Genomic DNA, 26,568 nt, shown 5'->3' on the forward strand with positions numbered 1-26,568 from the left:
CTCTCGTATACATTTGGGCGGATCATATCACGAACTGATGTAGATTTGTGGGGGTGTGGTTACACGAGGCGTATCAGACAGCTCCTGTTGAGCATTCGCTTTTAGATTGAATGTATCTTTTCTTCCGACACTTAATTTTTCCAATTTAATGTGTCTAATACATGCATGGGCAACTTATAACACACCGAAGACACAGAAAAACACGTATTCGCCCAACATGACCCCTTTAAATCTTGGCATCTGCAGCACTTCTTGTCTAACTGTCACATCAAGGCAATTCAACGTGCTTTAACATGCTATGGATATAATGTGTGATTTAGCACCTACTTATGAAAGCAATTAGTCCCTTTTAAACAAACAACAACAAAAAAAACTTTAAAAGTGTTTGCTTAAATAGGATGATTATCTAATATATCTTTGTCTTTTTTTGTTAGTGTGATGGTTTTTGGCAGAAAGCTGCCAATCGTGTCAAAATACCCAAATCCTTAATAAAATGGCCAAACCCAGTTCAACAATTTAAGAAATAACAAAGAACTTCTTAACTATGCTTAAACAATGTCATCAGACATTCACTGTAAAAAAACACAATTTTACAGAAATTTACTGTAATTTTTTTACTGTTTCAGAATATTTTACTGCTATGTCCAATGACCTTTTTTAAAGGGTATAGAACGTAGAATTACATAAAAAGACCACATATTCATAAGAAAACAGAAGACTTTTTTTTTTATATAATGTCTGGAATATTTCTGTCGCGAGCTGCCAGAAAATCTCAGTTCAGGATTTGTATACAGTGCTCATCAAAAGTATCCAGACATGTGTCATAGTATAGTTTTTGTACCATCGTAATCGTCTTCGAAGTTGTACTTGAATTGTGTTTGGTGCACATGTCCAGAGATGTGACTGCTGTTGACCACCCAGGGTAGTCAACACCGCTGACATGACCGTTAACTCTAATGGCCGTCGTAACCCTAGCATGCAGGTCAGCGCAGTGCAACACGGGGCATCAAAGAGAATCAACTTTACCTATAGCAGCGCTCCATCAGACACAGAGAGAGAGAGAGTGGCTGAAGGGGGGTAAAGAGAGAGAGAGAGAGGGGTGAGAGTGCTTTTTTATGAGCATGCACCTCTCTAGTTACTATGTCGTCTGACCGGACACCCATAAATATTCTTTCGATCTTTCCCATCAGGCCTTTTATATATGAGTTCACCCTCTCGCTGAACTATACTTCTTTACATGCACAAGCATCTTATGGATGTAACAGCATTTCCAAACAATATAAAGACTCTGTTTACTTGTGTATTCCACTCATGGGTCACTAGAAGGGATTATTCGTATGGGTTATTTTCTCAATTCAGATTCCATAGTCATTTTTATTCCTACTATGGAAAGTCAATGGGGGCCAATTTGGAAGTGAACTACTCCTTTAAGGACCATCATATTTGAAAAATCCCTCCATTGCACTGGAACGTTCATTCCCAAAAAGTGCGTTGCCAAAGCACCAGGGAACAAAGCTGCTCCATATGTTCCCTTACTGGAAATTGCCACTCAATAAACATCATCGTTTTCACAGTGTGTATAATGTCTATTAACCAATATTAAAAAGAAAACTAGTGACATCCGTTCTGCCTCTTTTTGATAAAACCATTGATCACCACCATAGCAACCACCTCAAACACCCTAGCAACCCTACTGCATGGCAACACACTGTCTTTTAGTCTGACCAGCCGATAGATACCCAAGACCGCTCAAAATATAAAAACTAACCAACCGAACTAGACTTAGAGACTAGCCTCTGTAGAATGGTTTATACCGGAAAGCATTGATACATGTTTTCTTCTTCTCCATTGATTATTAGAGAAACCATTGCTGACTTCCCTTTCTTCCTCCACCAGTCCAAGTCTGTCTTTCTCTCCATCCTCATCTCCTTCGATCTCTCTTCCTTCTTTCTCATTCTCTCCCTCCTTCCGATAGTCTTCTTACAGATGGAGATTAACTCTGAGCTGGAGCGCCATCCGTTTCCCTGACTGTTTGTTATTAAAGAGATGGATGGTGGCTTGCAGTGCCAGCCCAACGCAACCGCAATTACAGCAGGGTCCATGATAGATAGAGGCAGAGAGGCAGGAGATGGAGAGAAGGAGATAGAGAGGGGAGCATCTATCAAGCCCCTTAATCTACCTGTCACTTGGGGGGGAAGAGCGGAGGGGAGGGAGAATTAAAGAGAGGAGATTTTCGTCCGGCTAAATTCTCTGTTGGTGATATAGGAGATGCAAATGAGTCTGCTTACCTCTGCATTCTTTGTAGATGCAGAAAATGTGTTAATATCCTTCAGGCAGCGCTGAGGCCTAATTATCAAACCTTATCAATTTGACGTACAGCCTAAAAATGGCTGGCTTACATGGTTGGGTTAAATACGAACAAACCCGAGCGATGGGTTTAAATTCACCTGCGCTAGGATGTTCGAACCCATGGTTGGGTCAAATACGGACACTTTGTGCCCAACAGTTGGGTTTATCCATATTTTACCCAACAATTAATGTCTGAATGAAGCATTTATACCATTAAACATAGGTGAAAGTCCCAGTAAGATGAAAATGTAATTTTTTTTCATGAAATATTGCAGCGTTTATTGTAAATAGTTTATCAAAGTGCATCATTCTTTAATTAAAAATCGTGTGCACTCATAATCTTCAGTTAAAATCAGAAAAAAACATCTTATAGTGACTATCTATCTTAAATGAAGTATGTTAGACAGCTTGGGCGGAGCATCTGTTAACTCCTCCCCTTAACTGGCATAGAGCGTTCCCAACATAAACGCGACTTGGGCGAATAAATCGCGGTATTCGAGCGTAGTCGGTCGCTTGAACTTTTTTTGGTTTACTCGCTTCATTCGTGTGTCCAATTCACTTCACAACAGACGCAAGTTTGCATCATAGGAGGGGCTTCTGCCAGGCGGCTCCAGTCTCGTATATATATATATAAATATTTCAAATTGAGTAAAGAGCGTTTTTTACAACTTACCAGATTGTCCGAACTCCTCACTCACTTTCTTCCGAGCAAGATCCTTTTTATTACTGTTTAGATAAAAGTTAGAAGATGTATTGTACGCATCTTTGCATTGACTTAACATGTAAATCACTCGCACTTAACGCTTTTTTCGCGTTTGTTGTGAACACAGTCAGTATTCTGCCAGTTCCATTTCAAAATGCAACGCCTATTTTCATACATCTAATAAAATCGCAGAGAAAAATGAAAGCCATGGACACTATTTTTCTCATTCCAAATTCCTTTTAACTCGGAATTACGTAAGTAAAAATAACCCCAATTTTGGTTCACAGGGACTTTAAGTCTCTGGTAAACCATTGTGATTTGTGCATATGACAAATTTTCTGTTACTACATCAGGCTTTGGTTACGGACAGCAGGGAAAAAAACAATGCAGAGAAATTAAGTGCAGTAAATTGATTGAGGATAATAAAAAATCATTATGATAAATAGTTTCCATTTTTCTTGGGTTGCCATTTAATGTCCAATGTTATATCTGGATTCTGAAGCTAAACTTGATTAGAGACTGATGTTAAATGGCTCATTGGTTTTCACATGAACCACTCTGTTATCCGGCATCATTGCCCGTTATCTATTCCTGAAACATGAAGCGTTCCTTTGTCTGGATGTCAACATACAATATAACAGTTTGAACCACTTTACATCTTATTTTGGTCTAGTTAAACAGGAACATCTCGCCGACTGACATGTGAACCATGGTCCAGTTCGCTTATATTGGTGAATAAATTTGACATGAATTGAAACCCTGAAAGCAAAATGAAATATCAATATTAAGAAAGGCTTTACATGAATCTTGTGGAGAATCTTGTTACATTTAATATGACCACACATGGCATGGCAATCTAAACATTATAGTAATGCAAACATTATCTAGCACGATTACTACTGTTTCTAATTCAAATGTATTTGTACATTGTTGAATTGGTGTCCTTGTTAATGGTTATAATGGTCGTTCCTGGAAATTATGTGGCACAAACCTCACAACTGTTGGCAAATCCATACACCTTGGAAGCCCTCTGGGAGGCATCCTGGGAACAAACCTTTATTTCTTGCCAATCTGATTAAAGCTGCGCAGTGACTCACAGAAATTGTGTTAGACCGCCAGTTAGATCGAAACTGTTAATTTCATCTCTTGTCAGGCCAATATGCAATGAAAAGAATAATCTGTCGATCCTTAATATAGCTTTGATCCATGACTAAAAAACACAGAAGCAAAACATTTTCATCTAAACAGGTCACAGTGTCTGGTCGATCTGTGGTCAGTGCTTTGCTTGATTGTGGATATGCAAGAGGTCTGGCTTTGGCGTCCTGGTTCACTCTACAGTAGTAATGTATCTACACCGTAAAAAAAAATTTAGTAAAAAAAGAACATATTCTGTAAACTGGAAAAACAGAAAAAAAAAATCGGTAAAATTATAGGATATTTTTCAATTTTTCTTGTAAATGTGTTTTCTTATTCTGTAATTTTATAGTTTTTGACCGTATTTCAAAAAGAAACTGTAAAAACACTGTAAAATTACATTTATATGGTAGTTTCCTGTAATTTTACTGTATTTAAAAAAAATCTGAAAAAAACAGTGAAATTCTGTCATAGTTTTTTTATAGTGATAAAATATTATTCACAGACAAACACAAAAGAGCATAGTTCAAAAAGATGACGTGGAGGTTATTTTCCCTTGTTCTGAGACCCAAGAGACAGGAGAAAATGGGCAAACAGGATTAGATAACGCCACGTTCACAAACATTGCCCCTCAAGGTGTCCGAGCACATTTTATGTCCGAATGCCACAGCCCCAAGATTTTCCCAAAATGAAAGTCCTCTTATAAAACATATATAACACAATTCCATTCATCGTGACATGCCATCGGGCGTCCAAACAAACACACACCTGCAGGGCAGAAACATCAAAGCCTTCAGAGTGGTGTGTAACACATGTGTGTGTTCTCTTGGTGTAACGCGATACAGTTTTTCTTTTCCAATGTTACAAAAATGTTATGAAAAATCCAAGGTTCTCCCATTTCCCGTCCTCCCTCTCATCTGCCTACTAGAGTGAGGGATGGTATGGAGGGGATTAATACTCTTCCGCTGGCCGCATAGATGATGGATGGACAGATGTGGAGAAGGACAGAGGGAGGTAAGAGAGAAGGCCAAGGGAGGAACGCTAAGCCAAGTGCTCGATAAATCTAATGGAAGGTCTGCTTTGCATCAGGCACTGACAGATTGTTGCCGAGGTGTTATGATGCACGGCTGCTTTACTGCATGCTGATTGAACCTTTTTCCTCTTTTTGCTGTACTTGAAGGAAATGCTCAAACTTTTGTCTTTTGGTGGAAGGTGTGTATTCCTGGAGGAAAAGGTGCAGGAGATTTGATGGAGTTTTCAGTTCTGTTTCATTGAGCAGTCTCAGGTGTTTCTCCTATAATTGCTTATGAGACTTTCGAACAGAAAAAAATGAGACGATTGTGTACATATACTGAGGTGTAAAATTAACAGGGATTGTATACAGCTGGGGAAAAATTGAGGCCATTCCAACATTTACTATATGTCACCCTGAGTAACAAAACCAGATTGTTTTTCAAAATTGAGATTTTTACATAATCTGAAGGCTGAATAAATAAGATTTATATTGATGTATGAGTTGTTAGGATAAGACAATATATAACTCAAGAATCTGAAAGCGCAAAAAAACTAAATATTGAGAAAAACACCTTTGAAGTTGTTAATCAGGGTCATTGTGGCAGACCATCCACTCACAAAAATAAAGTTTTGATATATTTAAGGTTGGAAATTTACAAAATATCTTCATGGAACATGATCTTTATTTAATATCCTGTTGTTTTTTGGAGTAAAAGAAAAATCAATTATTTTCACTCTCATAATGTATTTTTGTCTTTTACTAAAAATGTTCCCGTGCTACTTATGACTGGTTTTGTGATCCAGGGTCATAATTGTTAGGGATTTAACTATATGTTTCGATATCGTGTTATCGCAAAATTGTCTTGTGGCCACATGACTGTATGAAACGATAGGTCTTCCGGGCCTAACATAGAGAATGTTAGAAAAAATAATAGATGTAACCTTCGGCAAGGGCCATCTGGTGCAATTATTTTATTGTATAAAAGACATTTTTAGGTCATTTGACCCATCTCAAACTATAACTAAGCAACAGTTATGATTAGAGGATCAAAAAAAGAGGACGCTTATGGCATGTTTCCAAGTCGTCATTTGTCATTTTTAATATTGCAATAAAGATCGTACCGTGGACCGTATACTGGGGTATTACCGCACAGTGAGATTTTGATATTGTTACATCCTATTTATAGGTAAAATGATCATTTTTGTTTCATTTTGTAAACTACTAACAATATTTCTACCAAATAAAAAAAAGTTTTGGTAACACTTTCTTTGAAGCATGTATGTATAATGCATTATAAATGTAGTTTTAAAGCATTGTAATGCACCTTTTAATGCATTGTAATGTCTTATAAATAATACTTGTTATTACAGTTAATACATTATAACACTTAGGAATTCATTGTTACACTACACATTTTAAATAGGTTATAATTTTTACAACTACATATAATGCTTTACAACACACATTATGAAGAATTATAATCCCTTTAATAACTCTTTATAATGCATTATACATAGAGGCTGTAAGTAACGTCTTACCAAAGTTTTTTTTGCATTTGTTTGCAGAAAATAAAAATTATATAAAATAACAGAAAAGATGCTCTGTCTTTTTCAAACCTCAAATACTGCAAAGAGAACAAGTTCAAATTCATATTTGAGCAACACAACAGTCATATTTCTAACTGCATTTAGGAAATTAAGTTAAAAAAAGTTTTGTTTTTATTAGATAGCCTTGATTTTTATGACAGTTTTCAATTGTGGTGTCATTCTGTCAGTCGTTCACATTGCTGTTGAATGACTTAATGTCACTCCTGAGGTTTGATTTCGTTAAAATACATCTATAAATGACGATTAAATGAAGATTGCACGGCTATATATACCTAATGCTATTTAAAGTTTCAAAAAAAAGATTTTCCAAATTTCATTAACTTTCAAATGTGTTTTTTTCTTCTTTTTAATGTTACAGATGTCTTGGCACACTATCAAAATGTCTCAGGATAAAATATATTTAGGGTCATGATATCATCTTTTCATACTGAAAATACACTTCATTTCACATGCAAGGATTTTTTATGCACGAAAAGCATGTGGGATGTTCCTGCGACACATATGTGTACAGTGTAGCATGGCACCCCTGTTTACACAAGTGTGTGTGTGTGTGTGTGCGTGTGTGTGTTTTCAATCAGCATTTGGAGTCATCTGTAAGTGTCGTTGTGCTGTGACCTGGCTAAGATCAGATAAAGTATGCCTCCACCCCTCCCCTCCGCCTGCCCGCCCTGCTCCATTTGTTATGGAGTAGCTGTCGGGCCGCTGTGATTGGTTGTTGTGGGAGACAGATAGCCGATAGGCCCTGATTAATAGTTGTGGCTCTGGCACTTGCTCATTGATCAAGGGAACAGGCTAAAGGCAGAGAAAGAGAAAGAGAGAGACTTCTGTGTCAGCCCCTTAGCTTCTGCTTATCTTGTTGCAGTAATGTGATCAAGCTGCGTTTGTTGGCCGCTTTTAATGAAATGCAATGCATGGTCATGTCATTTCCGGACTAGTACACTATCCGGACGTCTTTCCCGTGGTTAAACGATGTCCGTCGCATTTACATGCAATTCATGCATAACAAATGCATCACACATAAAAATTCAAGTCTACAAAATGTCTTTCATAATTGAGTATATCAATAAATAAAAACAAAGCCTGCATAAGAATTATTGAAGTGTCAAATGACAGATATACTATGAAGTTAATATAAAATATTTACATTTCATTTTATAAAGGATGAAGAAATGTTGCAACTAATTGAAGTGAGCACAAAAATATATGAATCTATGTCCTTCGATCGGTGTTTAGAAATATTCCTGTGGTGTTATAAATGCTTTTTCAACAGCAGTCTCTCAATAAAAATCGTAATGCTACAGGTCACAATAATCATAAAACGTTGTTGCAAATAGATTTAAAACGTAATTTCAGTAAACTGTGTCCACTCGTACTTGTGTATATATAAATATGTGTGTTTGAAAGTGAAAGGAGAGTAAAGTGGACTGCATAGTGTGTGTGTCCGTGATAGAGAGAGAGAGAGAAAGAGTGAGAGAAAGAGAGAGCAGGGGTGCTGAATGAGCTCTCTCAGTGGGGGGGTCAGTGGTGGGAGGTCGTGACCTGGCCGACCCCGGGGGAGTGAAGATCATCAATCAGCGAGAGGCAGGACCAAACAGCAGGGGCCGAACACACCCCCTGTCCCCTGAACCACCCCCTCACACACACAAGCAGATGGCCTTGGAACAACTGCCTCTTGCTCACCTTACACACACACACACACACACACACTGTATGATTGATTTTCTGTTTCTGCCGTTGTTCAGACAGTATTTCACATGCTCCTATTTGTAAAAAGTGCATATTAACTATTGATAAATCCCATCATCTACAGATCATTGGATAGTGATATTGATTCCACCGCAATATATGGGAATATGTCCTTGTTTTTAACTAATTGCAATCCTAGAAATAGTGAATAAAGCTTACTTCCTAAAACTGTGCTTATAGACTCGTCCATAAGGCGAACGACTCATTAAGATGCTAAATCACATTTGAAGTAAACGCTCACTCATGCAATGCATTTTATTTTTTCATTCTGGTATGTATTTACACATCGACCATCATCACTTTTATGGCTGATACTGTGGGTTTGTGGATAGGAATGAGGTGGCATACCAACAGCACCTCCTGCTGTATAAACAGATTGTCATGAGGTGAAATTTCAATTCAACTTTGAAGCACAGAACTCCATAATCATACTTATCTCTTCAATGTGTGAGTTTGATCACTTTTGTGCATTGTTGAGAGTAAAAACAACATTACTGCATTTCACACATCACTTGAATAATAAGGGTTTTACTTGTTACATTGTATCACTTTACAATGAAGTTGCATTTGTTAATATTAGTGATCCATTACACATGAACCAACAATGAGCAGTACATACATTTACATTTATTCTTTTGGAAGACGCTTTTATCCAAAGTGACTGACAATTAGGAGAGCTTATAAAGATTTTGTCCCGCCACCAAATCTTAGTTGATGTTGGGTTCAAACTAGTTTAAAATATGTTAAATGTTAACATTTGTAAAGGCACAGCGGACTAACATGAGTAATTGTATAGGTATTAACATTTCATTGTATAGTACAATATAGTACAATGCAATGTAAGTAGCTTTGGATAAAAGCGTCTGCCAAGTGCATAAACATATCGTAAATGTAATTGACGTAAACAAAGCTTAATAAATGCTATAGAACATTATGTATAATATTGCAAATTGTTGGTTCATGTCAGGTATTTATGAAAATAAAATCTTATTGTAATGTGTTAATTTAGTTTAAGATGTTAGACATTAAGAAGTTAGAAAGTTGAATAATTTGTGTTGTTAAAGCAAGAAAAATCCAACAAACCTTGTATAAGAAAAATAAAACTAAATCTATTTCATAATTTTAAATGAAGTCGTACAAATGAATTGTAATAACCTTTAAATGTGTGCATGCGTAGTTACTGTGAATGCTGTGAAGTGTGTACTACTATTCCCTAAAAGCATGTGAAATAGTGAGAATTATTACTTTTTAAAATAATGTGTTGTGTTGTCATATTAGAAAAAATAAAATAGTTTTATTTGTCAATAAAGTTTTTTTTTAAATATCTCTGGAAAGGCTTTTTAAAGAGAAAGCTTTTTTCAATGAAATTGTGACCCTGGAAACCAAAACCTTAAAGGGATACTTCAACCGAAAAAGAAAATTGTGTCATCATATACTCACCTTCAAAATCTGTATACATTTATTTGTTCTTATAAACACAGAGAAAGATATTTGGAAGAATGCTTATAACCAGGCAGATTTTGCCCCCCATTGACTCCCATAGTAGGAAGACATACTTTATAATCAGAACAAAGAAATGTATACAGGTGAGTAAATGATGACAGCATTTTCATTTTTGGCTGAATTATCCCTTTAAGTGTCAATTTTTTCGAAATCGAGATTTTTACATCAACTGAAAGCTGAATAAATAATCTTTCCATAGATGTATGTTTGTTAGGACAGGTTAATATTTGACTGAGATACAATTATTTGAAAATCTGGAATCTAAGGGTGCAAAAAAGATCCCCTTTAAAGCTGTCATAATAAAGCTGTCAGGTCTCGGGTTTAACTTTCCTTTTTCTTCCTGGCAATCTCCTCACAGCTGTTTTCACTCACACTCTTCCGCACCTGTTCGTTATTTCCTCATTATCTTTCGACTCCTTATAGTCAGCCTCTGCCTTCCTTTCCGTTGCCAGTGTGTTAAATCCTTTCATGATTATCACTTGTGCTCTTGTCGTGTTATTTTTCTAATGCTCTTTCTTCCAGTTGCATTGCTGGTGGTTTCTTGTTCGCAGGCTGTTTGTCTCGCCGCTGCCTTCTATTTGGATTATCCGGTTTGGACTAACTCTGCTGCCTTCACTACTACGATTTCGCCTTATTCCCTTGGATGACGTTCGCACCTCGCCTGACCTTGCCTGTCTGACACAGAGTCCTCTTCAACCCCACGGAACCTGTTAGCACCTTACTGACCTTCGCCTGTTTGACTCCGATCTGCTCGCTCCCATTTACCTTTTGCCTCTACGGAGTTGTTTATGTTTTTGCTGTCTCCTAAGTTGATTAAAAGACTATTTAACGCATCTGCTTTTGGGTCTGTCCTCTTTCCGTGACAGAACACACTGGCCAATATGGATCCAGCGGATGCGTCCGTCCTGCGCACGGCCGTGGAACAGCAGGGGATGCTATTGGGCCGTCATGAGGAAGGTTTGACGGCTACACGACGGAGTATGGACGCTTTGTCCACGATGGTACAGGATTTATCAACCCGGCTGGAACAGACACTCCTACTTGGTGCTACTTCACAGAGCCAACCCTCCGAACCCCGGGTTAATAACCCACCGCTGTACGATGGTGAGCCAACACTCTGCAGAGCATTCATCACGCAATGTGAGGTTGTGTTTTCTCTTCAGCCTCGCACCTACGCTTCAGAGAAGTCCAAGGTGGCATTCGTAGTGTCTCTGCTGACGGGACGGGCTCGCGAATGGGGAGCGGCCATGTGGGAGGCACAGGGTTGCTATCGGCACGATTTCCAGGACTTCAAGACGGAGATGATTAAGGTCTTCGACCGTTCAGTTTTCGGCACAGAGGCTTCTCGTCGCCTTGCGTCACTACGGCAGGGCAGAAGGTCAGTCACGGACTATTCCATTGAGTTTCGTACACTAGCTGCCACTTGCTCCTGGAATTCCGAGGCACTTACGGCACGGTTCCTAGAGGGTCTGGTCAGTGACATCAAGGACGAGATTTATTCACGTGAGTCCCCTAAAGATTTTGATGAACTTGTTGATTTGGCCATTCGGCTAGATGCAAGAAAGGAGGTCCGCCAGCGTGCTAAATCTGCTAATCCTCAAATGGACCATTGGCCTCCTCCCCGCAATTTTCCTGTTTCCGCGGGCCAGTCTGAACCCATGCAGTTAGGAAGACTGCGTCTCTCTACCCAGGAAAAGATGCGCCGTGTCAATGATGGTGTGTGCCTGTATTGTGCGGGGCAAGGACATCAAGCTGCTAATTGTCCGCTAAAAGACAACGCTCGTCGATAAACAGGGGAGTCCTGGCGAGCGGCACTTCAATCTCCCCTGGTCTTGGAACTCGTACCCTCCTATCGGTTGTCATCACCTTTAACGATGCCAGCTTCCGTGAGTCCGCTCTTGTTGATTCGGGGGCGGAAGGCAACTTCATTGATGAGACTTGGGCTCGTGACAGAGGGCTGTCTCTTCTCCCTCTCCGTCCACCTGTGCTCGCTCACTCGCTGGATGGCAAAGTTATAAGTGAGGTTTCTTCCATCACCACTTCGGTAGGTCTCATCACCTCCGGTAACCATAGGGAGGAGCTTACGTTTTTTATTATAAAGTCTTCTGTAGCTCCTATTATTTTGGGCCACCCGTGGCTCTCTTTACACAATCCTGTCATCAACTGGACAGAGAATCTTATCACTGGGTGGAGCGCGTACTGTCACGCTCATTGTCTTGGTTCTGCTTATTCTGTCGTTTCTTCTTCTCTGTTTCAGGATGAACAACTTGACCTGACTGGAGTTCCGGAGGTGTATAACGGCCTTAAGGCGGTCTTTAGCAAGTCCCGGGCCACGTCTCTTCCCCCTCACCGTCCTTATGACTGTGCCATTGACCTTCTCCCAGGCACTTCTCCGCCGCGCGGTCGGCTTTTCTCCTTGTCCGCCCCTGAGCGGACAGCCATGGAGAAATATTTGAGTGATTCTCTGGCCGCCGGTGTTATTCGTCCCTCCTCGTCTCCGGCCGGTGCGGGATTTTTCTTTGTGAAGAAAAAGGACGGCTCTTTGCGCCCCTGCATAGATTACCGAGGCCTGAACGACATAACTGTTAAAAACCGGTATCCTTTGCCGCTTATGTCGTCTGCCTTTGAGTTATTGCAGGGCGCAATGTTCTTCACAAAGCTGGATCTCCGCAACGCTTACCATCTGGTCCGGATAAGAGAGGGGGACGAATGGAAGACAGGGTTTAATACACCCACGGGGCATTTTGAATATCTGGTCATGCCATTTGGACTTTCAAACGCCCCGGCTGTCTTCCAAGCACTCGTCAATGACGTACTCCGTGATATGATCAATAAGTTCATATTTGTGTACCTGGATGACATTTTAATCTTTTCCTCTTCCCTCCAGGTACACATTCAGCATGTCAGACGGGTGCTTCACCGACTGTTAGAGAATCAGCTGTTCGTTAAAGCGGAGAAGTGTGAATTCCACCGCCGGTCAGTTTCGTTCTTGGGACACATCGTTTCGTCTGAGGGGATACTTATGGACCCTGAAAAGGTAAGAGCCGTCTCCAACTGGCCGACACCAGATTCCCGCAAGGCTTTACAACAGTTCCTGGGATTCGCCAATTTTTATCGGCGTTTCATCAGGAACTTCGGGCAGGTGGCGGCTCCTCTCACTGCGTTAACTTCCACCAACATTAAATTTGCCTGGTTGCCGTCTGCACAGGCTGCTTTTGAGGAACTTAAGAGCAGTTTTGTTTCTTCGCCCATCCTTGTTACTCCGGACCCAGCACGGCAATTTGTGGTGGAGGTTGACGCATCTGAGGTGGGAGTTGGGGCGGTTCTTTCCCAGGTTTCCCCTCATGACAATAAGTTGCATCCTTGCGCTTACTTTTCCCATCGATTGTCTCCCGCAGAACGAAACTATGATGTCGGCAATCGAGAGCTGCTGGCTGTGCGCTTAGCTCTGGAGGAGTGGCGCCATTGGCTAGAGGCTACTACTATTCCTTTCATCGTGTGGACCGATCACAAAAACCTGGAATATATTCGGACCGCTAAACGATTGAATTCCAGACAGGCTCGCTGGGCGCTCTTCTTCGGGCGCTTTGATTTCGTTCTTTCCTATCGACCAGGCTCTAAGAATGGGAAGCCTGATGCCTTGTCGCGGTGCTTTTCTTCCCTGGGTGACTCATCTCCTCCCGATACCATCCTGCCTTCGGGGTGTGTACTGGGGGGAGTCACCTGGGGAATCGAACACCGTGTCAGACGAGCCCTTAATGGAGTCGAGGTCCCCCGAGAGTGTCCAGCGGGTCTCCTTTTTGTTCATAAGTCGGTTCGCGCGGCCGTTCTCCGTTGGTGCCACTCGTCCAGACTCACTTGCCATCCCGGTATCAGGAGGTCGCTGGCCGCCGTCCGTCAGCGATTCTGGTGGCCGGGCATGGCAGTGGACATAGACCGTTTCGTTAAGGCGTGCTCGGTCTGTGCCCAAAGCAAGTCACTCAACGTACCTCCTTCTGGGCTGCTCCAACCGCTTCTTGTCCCCTCCCGCCCATGGTCCCATATTGCCCTGGATTTTGTGGTTGGTCTCCCTAATTCCAGTGGCAATACGGTAGTCCTTACGGTAGTGGACCGTTTTTCCAAAGCGGTACACTTCCTGGCTCTCCCTAAACTCCCCTCTGCGAAGGAGACAGCCCAGACCGTCGTCGATCACGTCTTCCGGCTTCACGGCCTTCCGGAGGACGTGGTTTCCGATAGGGGACCACAGTTCGTTTCTTGCTTTTGGCGTGAATTCTGCCGACAGATTGGCGCAACCGCTAGTCTGTCGTCGGGATTTCATCCTCAATCTAATGGCCAGTCTGAGCGCGCCAATCAGGAACTGGGTCGTATGCTCCGCTGCCTGGCTTCTCACAACCCTTCTTCTTGGAGTCAGCAGCTTACGTGGGCTGAGTATGCTCACAACTCGTTGCCGGTATCATCTACTGGTATGTCTCCTTTTATGTGTTGCCTCGGTTACCAACCTCCTTTGTTTTCTTCCCAGGCTCCCGAAGCTGCGGTTCCCTCGGTCAACGCGTTTATTCGCCGTTGCCGCCTTACCTGGAGAAGAGCCAGGGAGGCGCTGTTACGGACCAGGGACCGTACCAAGCGCATGGCTGACCGCCACCGGAGAAAGGCTCCCAGGTACATCTGTGGACAACGGGTGTGGCTCTCTACGAGGGACCTCCCTTTGCGGGTTCCGGCTCGTAAGCTGGCTCCTCGTTACATAGGGCCATACCCGATTGTTAAAGTCATCAGTCCGGTGGCGGTAAGGCTTCGGTTGCCTGGGTCCCTTGGCCGGGTGCACCCAGTCTTCCACGTCTCCAGGGTCAAGCCTATCTGTCGCTCTCCTCATGTTCCCCCCCTCTCCTCCCCTGTCTCCCCCCCTCCTCCCCTGGTCATTGACGGAGCTCCCGCCTTCAGGGTCAGGAGGGTGCTTGACTCTAGGCGACGTGGTCGGGGATTCCAGTACCTGGTTGACTGGGAGGGTTATGGTCCGGAGGAGAGGTGTTGGGTCCCGACCCGGGACATTTTAGACCGTTCCCTCATTGAGGCCTTCCACCACCGTCACTCTTCTTTCGCCTCGGGCGCACCGGGAGGTGCGCCTGGGGGGAGGGGTACTGTCAGGTCTCGGGTTTAACTTTCCTTTTTCTTCCTGGCAATCTCCTCACAGCTGTTTTCACTCACACTCTTCCGCACCTGTTCGTTATTTCCTCATTATCTTTCGACTCCTTATAGTCAGCCTCTGCCTTCCTTTCCGTTGCCAGTGTGTTAAATCCTTTCATGATTATCACTTGTGCTCTTGTCGTGTTATTTTTCTAATGCTCTTTCTTCCAGTTGCATTGCTGGTGGTTTCTTGTTCGCAGGCTGTTTGTCTCGCCGCTGCCTTCTATTTGGATTATCCGGTTTGGACTAACTCTGCTGCCTTCACTACTACGATTTCGCCTTATTCCCTTGGATGACGTTCGCACCTCGCCTGACCTTGCCTGTCTGACACAGAGTCCTCTTCAACCCCACGGAACCTGTTAGCACCTTACTGACCTTCGCCTGTTTGACTCCGATCTGCTCGCTCCCATTTACCTTTTGCCTCTACGGAGTTGTTTATGTTTTTGCTGTCTCCTAAGTTGATTAAAAGACTATTTAACGCATCTGCTTTTGGGTCTGTCCTCTTTCCGTGACAAAAGCCCTTAGCATACTCACAAAAATAAAGTTTTAATATATTTATGGTAGGAAATTTCCAAATTATTTTCACAGAACATGATATTTACTTAAATTTTTGTCATAACAGAAAAATCTATAATTTTGACCCATACAATGTATTTTCGCACTGCAAAAAATGACTTTCTTGCTTTCTTGTTTTTTTTCCAGTTTTCCAGTAAAAATGTCTACAAATTCTTGAATCAAGATGCATTTTCTTGATGAGCAAAATGACCAAAGAAAATAATTTTAATTTTCAGTGAATTTGTGCTTAAAACAAGCAAAAAATCTGCCAAAGGGGTAAGAAAAAATTATCTTGAATTGAGTGACTAAGAAAAAGGTAAACCTTAATTCAAGTTTATTTTACTTACCGCATCGTCAGATTTTTTGCTTGTTTTAAGCACAAATTCACTGAAATTTCATATTTTTTACTTAAAACAAGACTTATTTTCATAGGTCATTTCATCTTAAAAATTTTGCTTGATCCAAGAATTTGTGACATTTTTACAGGAAAACAAGTAAGAAAGTCATTTTTTGCTGTGTAGCTATTACATTAATGTTCCCGTACTGCGACTGGTTTTGTGGTCCAAGGTCACACAAATATTCTTACAGTATATTTTTGATTTATGTTTCAAAACATGCAAGCCATTTAAGACGAGCCGTAATCTCTTTTGCAAATTCATTTCTCTCGGCATTCTAAGACTTTTAAAGCGATCCATTTGCATCCCGTGCATGGTCAGCATACTGTAGGAAAAGCAAGAATTGTATTCTGTTACTGCTAATCTAACCATGGGTGTCGATAACACAGAACCTGTGTCATTTTTCTTCCGTAGGAGAGAGGCGGTGCTCTTTGATATCTTTTGGTGTGGCTGAGCAATATGTAAAAGCATCAATGCAAAGCTACTGGTGCTGATATCAAAATATCTGAATAAATCATGTAGTGCCATTTTGCATCGCAAGCCACATGGCCACACGTCTTTCAATCTCCTGCGAAGATAACAACATAAAATATGATGAATAGAAAAAAATCTGGCTTCCTTATCCCATCTGTTCACACAATGTTTTGCGCAGTATTTTTACCTTTCTGGCCCGGTGCAGCGCAGGTCTGTCGAGAGCTTTATTGTGGTTCATGTCAGCACAATGTGCAGTGCCATTAATAAGAATGACCCTGTCATTGTCCTCCGAAGTGTCATTCCAGGTCACGCTCAGCTCCGTCCATGGATCAATGTTGCCTTGGTGAGAAAAGGTAACAAATCTTTATGGTTCAGATAATGTTATATCACATATGGGGGATTTTAATAGACTGTGTTAAACCTCAATTGTGGTAACAACTGCGGCAATTAATAACTAAATTTTGTGACGAGCGTAAAAATGTAAAAGCAAGACGTTCACCGTTGATGTAGAGCACACGCTGTGTTCGTGGCCGGTTTCCTCCATAATACTGGTTGGTGAAGTCAATGTAGACAGGCAGACTGTACTGCGGGATGTTGAAGAGTTGAGAACAGAGCTCGGCTTGAGACTGGAGGTTTATCGTGTGTGAGAAAGGGCAGCTATCATCCTCACATGTCTGATCTGCTCCGTAAACCAACACAGAAGTACAAAGTTAACTTACAAAATAAAGTTCAATCATTTAGGCTCGGTTTCGTAGGCAAGGCTTTGCTCGAGCCAGGGCTATATTAATTTAGGGGTTTAGAAGGGATGCTTCTCCCAAAAATGAAAAATTCTGTCATCATTTACTCACCTTCGAGTTGATCCAAATGTGCATAAATGTCTTTGTTCTTATAAACACAGAGTGAGATATTTGGAAGAATGCTTGTAACCAGACAGATCTCGCCCCCATTGACTCCCATAGGAGGAAAAAATACATTATGATTTTCCCAGTTTATCACAAAAAAATATATTTTGAAGAATGTAGGACAGCAAACAGCTCTGGGGTACTTCTGATCACCATTGTATTTCAATGTATATAGTCAATGGGGGGCAAGATCTGTTCGGTTATAAGCATTTTTCCAAATATCTCCCTCTGTGATCATCAGAACAAAGACATTTATGCAGATTTGGATCAACTCGAAGGTGAGTAAATGATGACAGAATTTTCATTTTGGTTGAAGTATCCTTTTATGTCGCTTTTAAAAAGGGCCTTTCCTGATGTGCATCTTGAGGCAAAACATATATGTTTTAAAATAGCCTGGGACTAGCCTTAAGTCTGTGAAACCGGGACCAAATAATACAAATTGAATTGTTTTTAATTGAAGCAATTTATAAGAAAACATTTAATATAACATGTAATTATTAGTTTTTATGCTTAATATTACCAGTTTTATCAAAGCAGTAGGTATAGAGGGAGAATGTAATACTCACAGAAGCCAAACTCGGTGCAGGTCTGGTACAACCACGGCCTATAACTGGATCTAACTGTGGTGCTATTGAGTTCAAGCACAAACGTCTCATGAGAGACATCCAGACAAGTTGCGTCCACCCTTGCACGATACATCTGAACACACGCACACGATCATATACAAAACTGAGTGTTAAAAACATGCTGTCTGGTACCATTGCTCATGACAGACTATCTGTTTTACTCTCATCTTTTGTTAGGGTGCTTGCTTGGTTTGTGTTCATTGCTATTGTAAAATAATCCAAACTAAAATCACATCTCTAATGCATTTTTAACTCGAGCATTGATGAGATGTGGCATGTGTGATAGAAGCGGGCAATAGCAGAGCCAGTGATGCCCTCTGTTGGTCACATATGGACCAGCAGCATAAATTTTCCATTTGCTTCAGATAAAGGAAACATCTCACTCTTAGTCCTGCTTGACCTTAGTGCTGCTTTCGATACTGTAGACCATAAAATACTACTAGATCGTTTACACAATTATACAGGTATTCAGGGACAGGCACTGCAATGGTTCAGATCTTACTTAACAGACCGATATCAATACGTCCATTTAAATGGGAAATCGTCAAATCTTACGCAAGTCAATTATGGATTACCTCAGGGATCGGTTTTAGGACCCTTGCTTTTCTCCATATACATGCTGCCCCTCGGCAACATTATTAGAAAACATGGAATTAGCTTCCACTGTTATGCAGATGATACTCAGCTATATATCTCATCAAGACCAGATGATTCCTTTAAGCTATCCAAACTGGCAGAGTGCATCGAGGACATAAAACATTGGATGACTAGTAATTACCTCCTTTTAAACTCTAGCAAAACAGAAATATTACTTATAGCACCAAAATTAAGTAAACCGAATATCTCCGATTACAGCCTGCAAATTGAAAGCTGCACTGTTACTCCAACAAATACAGTTAAAGACCTAGGCGTTATATTAGACGGCAACCTGTCATTTAAAAATCACATCTCAAATATCATAAAAACAGCCTTCTTCCACCTTAGAAATGTTGCCAAATTACGAAATAGTTTATGTGTTGCAGACGCAGAAAAGCTTATTCATGCATTTGTGACCTCACAGCTTGACTATTGTAATGCTCTACTTAGTGGTTGTCCTGTATCATCGATAAACAAACTACAGTTAGTTCAGAATGCAGCTGCCAGAGTTCTTACTAGGTCAAGAAAATACGATCACATAACCCCAGTTTTATCATCGCTTCACTGGCTACCCATTAAGTATCGCATTGATTTTAAAATTATTTTTATTACTTACAAAGCCCTGAACGGTTTAGCACCTACTTACTTAACCGAGCTTTTATCACGTTACAACCCATCACGCTCGCTGAGATCTCAAAACTTAGGACTTTTGACAATACCTAGAATAACAAAATCCACCAAAGGTGGACGAGCTTTCTCATACGTAGCACCTAAACTCTGGAATAGCCTTCCTGATACTATTCGAGGGTCAGACACACTCTCCCAATTTAAATCTAGATTAAAGACACATCTTTTCAGCCAAGCTTTCACTTAATGCATAGTTAATGAACAGCAGCTACGCTAATTATTCTATTTATTCTCTTTCCGCCTCTGCCTCGGGATGCCCATCCCGAGGTAGGAAGAAGTTCCACCATGTCCAGACGACTGACAGATGCCCATCCCCATGCCCATCCCGAGGTAGGAAGAAGTTCCACCATGTCCAGACGACTGACAGATGCCCATCCCCATGCCCATCCCGAGGTAGGAAGAAGTTCCACCATGTCCAGACGACCGACAGATGCCCATCCCCAATTTGAGATTACACCAGATACAGCTGCAGACTGACTGACCATCCCAGCTCCATCTAAGGCAATTCCACCAGCTGCCAAGAGAAATATGACCATCGGACCATCCCAGCTCAGACCACTACATCCCCAACCAAGAGCAAAGACGGACTATTTGTCTTATTAATGCTGAAGTTACAATATTTGGTATTAAATGCTAAACTAAAATCACATGTCACCAGTCTGAGTGCAGCTATGACACGTCAGAGGGGATCTGGCCCTCCCGGTTGAGCCTGGTTTCTCCCGAGGTTTTTTTCTCCATTAATCAATCATTGGAGTTTGGGTTCCTCGCCACAGCAGGGCAGTGTTGGCCTGCTCACCGGGAGACTGCATTCATTCATTTATTTATTTATTTATTTAGAAATTAGATGTTATTTATTAGAATGAACTTACTCGTTGTATAAATACCATGCACTGTGCTGTGTTTTAACTTTTCTGTTTTTCCTGTTTGCCCTTGTAAAGCTGCTTTGAAACAATACACATTGTGGAAAGCGCTATATAAATAAACTTGAATTGAATTGAATTGAAAGTATTTTCATACATATAGACAATGTAGACACATTCAAGTGGCCCTATATTTTTGGAATGGTACTTTAAAAGAAACTTCAGTATAGAATAACGTCAGAAGTCAAGAATAAACTAATGAAACTGTGGCAGCTATCATAAACACTTTTTAAAGGGGATATATGACACAACATTTTTTTTTTGATATAGTGCTTGATGTTATGTTTATACACAAATTAAGATTCAAAGACACTGTATTTCCCACATACCGTGCATGTTGGTATCTCGCGCTATATGACCCCTTTAAAATTCCACATGAGATAAAGAACTGTTGCTGTGTACCTCCACTAGTTTGATCAGACGGTCGTATGCCTCCTCCTTCTGATTATAAGCTTCACTCTTATTGGTCATAATGTGACAAAGCTCCTCGATGTTGAATGCAACCCCCTCCTCATTGTACTGGACGGTGCCCATGAAGATGTCTGCTAAACTCTGCATAAATTCAGTCTTGTCTTGTGGTTTTATGGGGGTCTCACAGCAGCCGAAGTCTTTGGCAAGCTGGATTTCATTCCCCATCAGCAGAGCGGCCTCCACTGCGGCAAACGCCTCTCTCACTTCTGTTAAACACTACAACACACATTTATCCTCACAAAGAACACACAAAACGTGTTTTGGTAAAGGGTCTTTACCTTTTTAGAGCCTCCGACTGCCTTATTCATAAGACTACGACCAACCACCTGCATAAAACAAAATGAGATTTCATGCAAAACCAAATCACTACTGTTATAGACATGAACGAACTGTAATCTATTTATTTGTGTTTACTGACAGGAATTTCCCCCCTTTTAGTGTCAGTCAGCACGACTTTAAATCTAATGCATTATAAAATATGTTTTCTTTCATATGTATAAATACATATCAACGCAGTCTGATGGGAAATCTTTCCTATTTTACAAGGTCATTCGTGTGAATTCCTATTTCCTACAATCTCATTGGTATGTTTTGACTCTTCCCCTGTGGCGTCATGTTAAGGGGCGGGATTAGGGGAGCCATTTATAGTTGTTTTGCCACCTCGCGAAACTCTCTTTTTTAAGCTAAATTAGCCTTTGCGGCTGTTAATTTAGGGTTTGGGGATGAAGTAAGGTGTTAGTCAGACACATCCTAAAATATATGCGACTTGTTTGATATCAGGTTATATATATATATATATATATATATATAAACAGAGCATGTGTATTGAAAGGAGAATGACGTGCTCACTGACACGAAAAAATGGGGATATTCGTGTCCATGAACACGCATTAATAGACTGCGAATTTCGTGTCAAATTGAAATTTCAAACAATAAACATGTCCATCTATGCAAATTCATATCCACATTTAAAGTTCTTATGAACTGTAAGAATTTTGCATTGTGACAATTATGCACATTTCATTGCAAATTCCCATTACTTTAATGTGGTTAGATTATTTTAATGTAATAAAATGTCAAATTGGAAAATGAATTAAGATAACAGTTTACACTTTACAATTAGGTTAAATTTGTAACATCGGACAATGCATTTTAGCCATCATAAACTAACAGTTGACAATTATTCTGACAGCATGTCATAGTGTAAGTTAAAGCTAACGCACACATAAAGTAAAGACTAATATCAAGTCTTTAATTATGTAGAAACATGACACTAAACGATACAAAAATTAAATAACAGTGTGAATATGTAATTGTAAAAGTAATGTTTCAAGTGTTTTGTGTGTGTCGGTAGTAAGCCACATGTTCTTCATGTTTCACCTTATTATATGAGCTGAAGTCCAGCTGGGCGTGAACAGGAGCGGAGGACGCCACCGCTCCATAGATGAGATGAGGAAACTGAAAGAGAAAACAAAATTTTGCATGCAAAATTCAAGCAGAACGATGAAAGAGATGTTGTCACTCAAGAGCAAAAATATTGCCTTCCACTGTTTGTCTATACATGTTCACCATGTTCTGACATACATTACGCATCTGGAGATCTAAACCTGCCTATTGTAAAAACATGTGCACTTTCTCCATATTCATTTGTGATATTTAGTGTAATGCATGCAACCTTTATATGTATTCGTGTGAATGTTAAACACATAAACTGTTTAATCAGTTTGTCTTACACACCTTCAGAAGACCCGCTACAGAATATGTTTGCCATATTATTATACCTCATAGCACGTTTATTTACCTAAATTTACCCAAATTAGGCATAATTATAAATCCCATTATACACTATGAGAAATCCCTTTCTATGATATAATGGGTAGGCCTATTTACAATAAGCTGCTATTTGTTAACTTTAGAAAATGCATTATCTGACATTAGCTATCAATGAAACATTTATAAACATTTATTATTCCTTGATATTACGCGGCTCGTTGGAATGCTTGATTCTGATTGGCCAGTTGTGACATTTGCATGTTCGTTATTCCCAGATAAAAACCTCACAACTAATAACACACGTCGACCCCGATGAAGCAAATAATTTTGACAAGTTTTTTGACAAATTAAATAAAAATATATCTTTTAATAACATATATGACATTATATTTACAAATTATCAAACCAAATTGCCTGTTTGTGACATTTGAATGTCATACCTTAAAACCGAAAATAACGGCTTTTCCTAATATATATATATAAAATATATATATTTTTAAATATTGTTACATGGCTACTTCCCACATGAGAAAAACTGGACATAAAATGTGAATTTCAAATATTTTATTTGATAATTTTTACCGAATTCAGACCTTCCACAAGGAAAAGCCATTTTGTTTCGGTTTTAAAGTAAGAAACGATGTTCAAACGTAACAGACAGGCAAATTGGTTTAATCGTTTGTAAATATCACGTCATATATGCTATTAAAATACATATTTATTTATTTTTGTGTAATACTAACGTGCCCCTCTCAAAATGATTTGCAGGATGCGGGCTACAGGGTGTTATTAGTTTTGAGCGGTTGTTATTTGAAAGTAACAACCCTTGGAATGTCGCGGCTGGCCAATCAGAATCAAGCATTCAAATGAGTCGTGTAATAATTTGGAATAACAAACCTGCAAATGTTGCGACTTGCCAATCAGAATCAAGCATACCAACGAGCCATGTAATATCTAATGTTAACAGACACAACGTTTGATTTTAATAATGTATCAGCAAATGCTGAAATGAACATGAACTAACATTAATAAATGCTGTGTTAGTATTGTTCATTGCAAGTTTATTTTAGCTAATGCATGAACTAATTGTTAACAAATAGCACCTTATTGTAAAGTGTTACAAAATAACGATAATGACGACAGACCTTCCCTCTTAACCAAGCCGATAGAGCTCCCGCGTAGGAACCCCCAAAACTGATCCAGGTGTTCTTATAAGAGAGGCCAAAACGCTGGCTGATATAACGATGAAACACTGCCAGGTCAGCCAGACTGAAAGAGGAAGGAGATGTGACATAAGGTGTCAACTGTTTATTGTGATGTGTTATGGAGAGGTTTATCAGCACCGCTTACGCTTGCTGACTGGAGAGATCTTTCAGCTGCTGTGTTTCCAGACCATCAGGGTTAATGCTTTCCCCATAAAAGCGGTGTTCCAGAGCTACCAGAAGAGCTCCGTGTCTCTCTGCCATTTCCACATGATGACCTGAGAAATGAATGATGTCATTGTTGGACACTTTGAAGGTCTTCTTGCATCACAACATACTGTTGTTATAATGTTGCAATTACCACAAAAACTATTCTGAATTGAGCTATTTGATTTCTTTCGTGACAGTTATGGAGCTGAGATGTAAGGGAAAGTGAGTGCTGACCGTACAGTACACTGAATTTAGAGAGGGGGCCCTCTCCTGCTATGTAGAGAAAGACTGGTCCGTCTGATCGCTGCCAATAAATGTCATTCACAAAGAATCTCTGTGCAAAACCAACAGTGACAATTTCATCAGATATTAATAATGAATGTTGACTTATTATCTGTGTAATTATTGCTGAAAGCAATACAGGGCGGCATCGTATTAGACTGTTTAAGAGCGAATAGTTGTACGTACCTGAGGAAAGGTTTTGGCGTTTTCTATGTCTAAATGGTTCAGTGGTTGATGAATTCTGCCTTCTTTGGGAATAGCTGTGGAGGGGTGTGTCATCACATGCTGCTTTGTTCTGACCTGTTGGATATTATGCAATTGCTCTTTCATTCTCCAGAGAAGTCGACCTAGGAGAAAAATATACTGTATATATACGTATATATATAAATGAAAAGTCAGTAAGTGTTTGGTAATTTACTAATGTGGAACGTGGTTTGGGTGCTTGTTATTTTCGTTATTTTCAATTGTCAGTCGGATGTTTACTTATAGCACATGATACTAATTATAGTTATATATAAATTACTTTATAATATGGTTGTAATTGTCAACATTAGTTACAGGAGAAATGCAGAGATTTTACTGGGATCTAGTGGTCAGGTTGCGAATTGCAACCAACGGCTCACTCGACTGCTCCCCCCTCTCGTTCGAAGCACTACGGTTACTGACAATGAACTGAGATATTGTCACGATTCGCTTCTTTGTTGAAGGAGATTACTTATTTACGAAACCATGGGCCATGATAGCTGTTGAGACGCGGAGGAATAAACAAAGGTTATATGGATTATATACGATTGCATTATATTCCCGTCTCATGCGGTCCTTTGCCGATCCTGCTCCCCGTCTCTTTCCTGTCACCTCTCCACTTTCCAATCATAGTAATTGCAAAAAGCCCAAAAATATAACAAAAAAAAGATCCTCCAAAAGACTACACACAGGACCTTTAATGCACAATTAATTACTATGAACAACTGCAATAGCATTCACCGACATTAACAAAGATCAATAAATGCTGAAAATTATGTTGTACATTTTGTTAGTTAATGCATTTACTAATTTTAACAAATACAACCTTATTATAACTGTTATCTGATATTTATATATGTTGATCAGGGCTTATTTCACATAAAGTTTTATTTGTTTTATTTAAAGGTTATAGAACTGATAACAAGCATCCTGGAAAAAACCCAAAATATGCATGTTTGCTAAATGTATATTAACTTACATTCATATATAGTGTTAAAAATTGTAAGGTAGAAGATCATCAGTCTTACCGGCGCAAACCAGGTCAAGTAGCAGCATGACAGTTACACATCTCAGCGAAGATGATAAAAACATTATCACGTAATTATCTTTATAAATGAACTCTCCAGCTCAGTGTTTTGATGTGGTCTACAGCTAATACAAGATCAAACCCCTATTTATACTTAAATGGTGGCCAATCAGCTCCGTGTTTCACTTCACAAACGTTAAACACGAAATGTATTATGCTGACTTGAAAAATCACATGATATCCACGCTATGATGCCTTATTACATTACAACACCGAAGCACTTTCCCTTTCATTGACAATTTCACTATTGGTTATATCAACATGTAAGTCACTGTGACAAATCATGGGATTGTAAACACAATACTTTGGATCTAAAATGAGCCAGTAGTTGGTAGTAGTTGGGTAAACTTAAATTTGGCACCAACGAAAACATCAAATTTAAGTTTTACTTAACCAGACCTGGAAACACGTAACACATATCAACACTTAAATGCAAAAGCATAGAGGTATGTGCCCTTGACTTCTAGGACTTCAAGCGGCGCACGCAAGGCCGCATTCCATGCACCCTTGATATCGAGAACACATCCGGATACTTTCATGCATTCTCTGGTCTCTGAGACGTTCTGTCTCTTCTCCAACGTTATGGCAGACTTTGTCAAAACATTTTTGTTTTGGTTTGTATATTGTGTGTCAGGAACATTCATGTCTGTTGTCAGTCACCTGTATATTTTCCTGATAAACTGCACTTCTTGTGGCTGTTTTCAGAGATGACAGTAGACACTTTACTGTATATTTCTGCTAGAACTGATGGCCCTTTAAGAACGAATCATCTCTATGTAAACTGCGAAAACAGAACATTGCAAAGCGCTGACGTCATACGCATGTGTATTACATGTTTAGTCCCGAATCAATAATGGCGGCCTCTAG

At 40.1% G+C, this 26,568-nt stretch overlaps 1 protein-coding gene across 1 annotated transcript; it reads right to left on the minus strand.

Moving 5' to 3' along the window:
• Nucleotides 1-16,617: 16,617 nt before the first annotated feature.
• Nucleotides 16,618-25,706, minus strand: LOC130428226 (thymus-specific serine protease). Its single transcript, XM_056756078.1, has 12 exons — nt 25,643-25,706; nt 24,558-24,718; nt 24,324-24,423; nt 24,028-24,157; nt 23,823-23,946; nt 22,285-22,362; nt 21,183-21,230; nt 20,836-21,120; nt 18,131-18,263; nt 17,162-17,341; nt 16,850-17,001; nt 16,618-16,756 (listed from the first exon to the last, which is right to left on the minus strand). The coding sequence occupies exons 1-12, from the start codon at nt 25,704-25,706 to the stop codon at nt 16,703-16,705; spliced, it is 1,509 nt and encodes a 502-aa protein (XP_056612056.1). The 3' UTR covers nt 16,618-16,702.
• Between the last annotated feature and the right edge of the window lie 862 nt (nt 25,707-26,568).

This window comes from Triplophysa dalaica, chromosome 9, assembly GCF_015846415.1.
Source record: "Triplophysa dalaica isolate WHDGS20190420 chromosome 9, ASM1584641v1, whole genome shotgun sequence".
NCBI lineage: Eukaryota > Metazoa > Chordata > Actinopteri > Cypriniformes > Nemacheilidae > Triplophysa > Triplophysa dalaica.